Genomic DNA, 4,347 nt, shown 5'->3' with positions numbered 1-4,347 from the left:
ACACACACACACACACACACACATACACACACACACACACAGCAGTTTGAGGCAAGGTCAGCTGGCCTGCTCGGTTAAAACAGCACTAACACAGTAAAACACGCTGCTCGTTATGAGTCACTAACCCAGCGCCGTCATGTGTGTCTGTCAGCGGCTGTATGATGATAAAGTGTAATTCACCTGATTAGCAGCTAATCCTCCATTATGACAAACACTAGCGCCTCTGCTTTCAATAATACTCACATTTATGACCGCTTCAGATGATCTGAGGGCGTTTGTCAGTCGCTGATGGAGATACGCTGTGTGTTTGAGTCCTGCAGCATGATCCACACAAACACACACTGCTGATGCTGTCAACTAATTCACCGGGATTTTCACACTTTGATGTTTTTTTTTTTTTTATCAAACCCGACACTGTCAGCAGAGTGTGAAGCAAGAGGAAATGACAACAGATCAGACGGGCCTCCGACCGGATGTAAAACTTCATAATTAAAGTCTCAACTTGAATTTTCTTTTCCACCCACCGGTATGTATTAATACTAAAAACGCATAGATTCTCTCTACAAATACACATATGCAACTACATTTGTAAACAAATCATAATTATTAAATTATGGATCATTCAGATTACAGTGAAATTTTACATTGCCTTTATGTAATAACATACACAAACAACAGAGGGAAATTTACTAAATTATTTTGGGGTCACATATGGAAGCTATGTGTACTAATACAAATTATTTTTAATATTAAACAGTCAACTAAATGCGAAAAAAAATCGATTACATGAGATGTCAGATGAAAATACAATCTCTCGTGAAATATTTATGTATGTATTTATTAAATTGACATCAGTTAAATTACTGATTACGACTGTATTTTTTAAATATCTTTTAAATGTTATTATTATTATTATTAAAAATGTATTTATTTGATTGTTTTTAATTGTGTATCTGTGTGCTGATATTTCCAGTATAACTGTTAAACAATAAATTACTGTATTTGATATCATGTTCCAAATATTTAATGTGAAAAATATAGCCTTATTTTTATTATATTTAATTTTTTTAATAATATTAATGTTGCTGTTGTTGTTATTGTTATTGTTATTCTTATTATTATTATTGATTGATTTTTTAAATTGTCTTAAAATGTGTTATTTCCCGTATAACTGTTAACAGTTACATTACTGTAATTAATATTATGCAAAAGCCTTTACTTCGTTTAATGTAATTTCTTGATTTTCCTAGGCCTTTCCCGTCAACCACACCCGGAAGACAGCCTAGGTGAATATTCACCAATCCGAGGACGGCTTCACCCCCAACAACCAATCAAAACCCTTGGCATGAAACGTCATCTGTAGGCGGAAATCGGTGTGATCGTCAGACTTGAGCAGTGATCAGTTTAGCGCTGTGCGTGCGCTAATAAAGACTCGAGCATTAGCACTCCTGCAGCGTGAGTTTGTGAAGCGCTGCTTTATCGTTATCGTTGAACTGTAGAGCAGAAGCGCAGCAGCGCGTGGTGTGATGGCGTGTTGGTAGAGCTGGGCTGTGATTGGTCAGTGCGGAGCGCGGGTGTTATGGGCGGTGCGCAGATCAGCGGCTGCGCGGCTCGTCAGAGTAAATAAAGCCGCTGCTCGAGCTCGAGCTCTGCATCTACCTGCGCCACAGCACACAAAGCTTCACAGGTGAGTGCAGCGAACATCTTCACAACATTTATACAATTCACTTTATCTGCTACTGATCTTACAGGGCCTAACTAATGTGTCCTTATAATTTAGCACTATGCTAAACTAATATTTCTCGATTTTTCTTTTGTAATAATTATTGTAAAATATTTAAGTGTCGTTTATTATTATTATGTTTACGTTCTTTACTGTTACGTCTATGCTATTTGACTAATATGTTAAACTTTTTTTTAAAGTGTAAATGTGTTTCAGTGTTATTTATTTAATTAATATTTTTTTTTATATTTAACAATATTATTATTCATTATATTATTTAGTTATTAAACAATTAAGTATATGTGTTAGTATGTTCTAAATGTTGTTATCAGTTTACCAAAATGCCTTATTATTTATATACAGTACATTTTTGTTTTAGATTGTTTTGGAGCAATTGTCTTCTATTTGTTTAATAATTATTATGTGGAATGTGTGCATTATAAAGCATGTTTTAGTGTGAAGGTGAAAGAGTCTGTGTGTTTGCAGTGGGGTCAGGATGCCGGAGATTAACACGGATCATCTGGATGAGAAGCAGGTGCAGTTGCTTGCAGAGATGTGCATCCTCATCGACGACAATGACCGGAAGATTGGAGCTGACAGCAAGAAAAACTGCCATCTCAACTCAAATATTGATAAAGGTGCATGATATTTTACTGTTGATTATAATGCATGTGCATGTTAACAAACTTTACTATTTATTTAGTGTTGAATATATAAAGCAAGTCATCAATTAGATGATTTCCTTGCTTCCTCACTGACAGGATTATTGCACCGAGCATTCAGTGTTTTCCTGTTTAACAGCGAGGAAAAGCTGCTCCTTCAGCAGAGATCCAATGCCAAAATCACCTTTCCAGGTGTGTCACTGGTATTTTAATGTTATTTATATACTATTTATTCCTGTTTTTAATTATCTACTAGTATTAGCTGTTATAATTTCTGGTTTAATCGTAGTATGTGCTTTTGTCAGTATTTCTATCTAAACTAATGTATTTATATTGTAGTTTTAGTCATTTTAATGTTTTAGGCAACATTTCCAAAGTTTTTCATCTAGTATTTATATTTACTTGTATCTCAGCTTTACTTCAATTACCAAAACCGATTTTCTAGTTTTCGTTTTAGTTCGCGTGAACAACACTGGATGCTTTTTCTCATTTCCTAATTCTTCACAGAAATCAAATACTAATATCTCAGCTTTACTTCAATTACCAAAACCGATTTTCTAGTTTTCGTTTTAGTTCGCGTGAACAACACTGGATGCTTTTTCTCATTTCCTAATTCTTCACAGAAATTAAATACTAATTTTGTAAGGGGGGTTTCTTCATAAATGTGTGATTACATGGCAAATAGTAGCACGACTGTTGAGGAAGACACTGAGGGCCAGATTTAGTACCAGCTTAGACCAGCACAACTCCTCTTTTGGCATTAAAAAAAACTACTTTCAAGACACACAGTAACACTGAGCGATGAAAAGACGTATTGCATGTGCATTTGTAGGAGTTTCCACTCCCATCTGTACTTTCATGGGACTGCGGTTTAATGCTAAATTGAGTAAATCTGACCCCAAGTACTCGCTCTCTGTTCCATCAAACCGTTGGTTTTCACTTAGACATAGCACAAAATGGCTTAATAGCCTAAGCCTCGCTATTATAAAATGTTGGCGATATGCCAAAAACATCAATGTTCAATACATTCCTCAATGTATAAATAATTATCACAATAACTAATTTGTCCAACAAGTAATGTGCTGTAGGTATCTGGTCTTTCTGATAAAGAATACGGAGAGGTGAGCATAAATTAAATATGGCTCATCCGATCAGATTTTAGAGCTGTAGTTATTCTTTTTCAAATGTTGCCATAAGCTGAAATAAAGTTTAGCTTGTTTGATATGCTTTTCCAGGCTGTTTTACCAACACTTGCTGCAGTCACCCTCTCCACACCGCCAGTGAACTGGAGGAGCAGGACGCCATCGGGGTCCGCCGCGCCGCACAGAGACGCCTGCAAGCTGAGCTCGGCGTTCCCACCGATCAGGTACTGAGACCAGTGATGGGCAAATGAAGCCTCGTGAAGCACTGAGTCTTAAAGCAAGCAGAAAGTCTTCAATTCATAGTCATGGCATTAAATCTTGTGTGTATTGCTGAAAAATGTCGTCTTTTCCTTCATCAACTCACTCAGAAAACAAGATTTCTTATCTTCTATCAGTTTGATTCTCGAGTAAATGTATCTTGATTTAAGAATCTTTAAACATGCACTGGAAAATGACAAAAATGCAGAGGAAGAACTGCACATTTTTTTACAGTGTGATCAGAAGTACAGTAAAAGTAGTGCTGGGCGGTATACCGGTTCATACCAAATACCGGTGTTTATTTTTGTTATGATATGAATTTTTAAAATACCGCAATACCGGTGTATGTCGCTTAAACAACGTTCGGAACGCGACACTGTTTGAAAGGGGTCCCTTTTCACTGTTGCACTGTGGTGAGGGAACAGCTGTATGTGTTACTAAGCATGAAAGTTCCGAAACTGAAGCTGTAGAACTAATAGAACATGATGACACAGAAGAACTCATCCACAATATCCACATTGACAAATATCAAATATCCCCCGCCCCCTGCCATCAGCTCCCG

At 36.6% G+C, this 4,347-nt stretch overlaps 2 protein-coding genes across 3 annotated transcripts in view; one reads left to right on the top strand and one right to left on the bottom strand.

The window, feature by feature from the left end:
• LOC107713999 (WD repeat-containing protein 37-like) overlaps nucleotides 1-536 on the bottom strand; it is a 42,478-nt gene extending 41,942 nt beyond the window's left edge. Inside the window, exon 1 of the mRNA XM_016519691.1 lies at nucleotides 244-536. The gene's annotated coding sequence lies outside the window, so the exon portion shown is untranslated. The remainder of the gene's footprint in view (nucleotides 1-243) is intronic.
• Nucleotides 537-1,387: 851 nt separating this feature from the next.
• The window catches only part of LOC107713854 (isopentenyl-diphosphate Delta-isomerase 1-like), a 14,948-nt gene continuing 11,988 nt past the window's right edge, over nucleotides 1,388-4,347 (top strand). The window contains exons 1-4 of one of the 2 annotated variants that reach the window (XM_016519497.1): nucleotides 1,388-1,687; nucleotides 2,210-2,361; nucleotides 2,485-2,577; nucleotides 3,621-3,751. In XM_016519497.1, the coding sequence (XP_016374983.1) occupies nucleotides 2,220-2,361; nucleotides 2,485-2,577; nucleotides 3,621-3,751 (366 nt within the window). In that variant the 5' untranslated portion in view covers nucleotides 1,388-1,687; nucleotides 2,210-2,219. The remainder of the gene's footprint in view (nucleotides 1,688-2,209; nucleotides 2,362-2,484; nucleotides 2,578-3,620; nucleotides 3,752-4,347) is intronic. The other variant, XM_016519505.1, reaches the window with a different exon arrangement.

Source organism: Sinocyclocheilus rhinocerous, unplaced genomic scaffold, assembly GCF_001515625.1.
Source record: "Sinocyclocheilus rhinocerous isolate Xijiao unplaced genomic scaffold, SAMN03320098_v1.1 scaffold642, whole genome shotgun sequence".
NCBI lineage: Eukaryota > Metazoa > Chordata > Actinopteri > Cypriniformes > Cyprinidae > Sinocyclocheilus > Sinocyclocheilus rhinocerous.
Note: the sequence above shows the minus strand (reverse complement) of the source record. Positions and strands in the feature narration are given on the sequence as shown.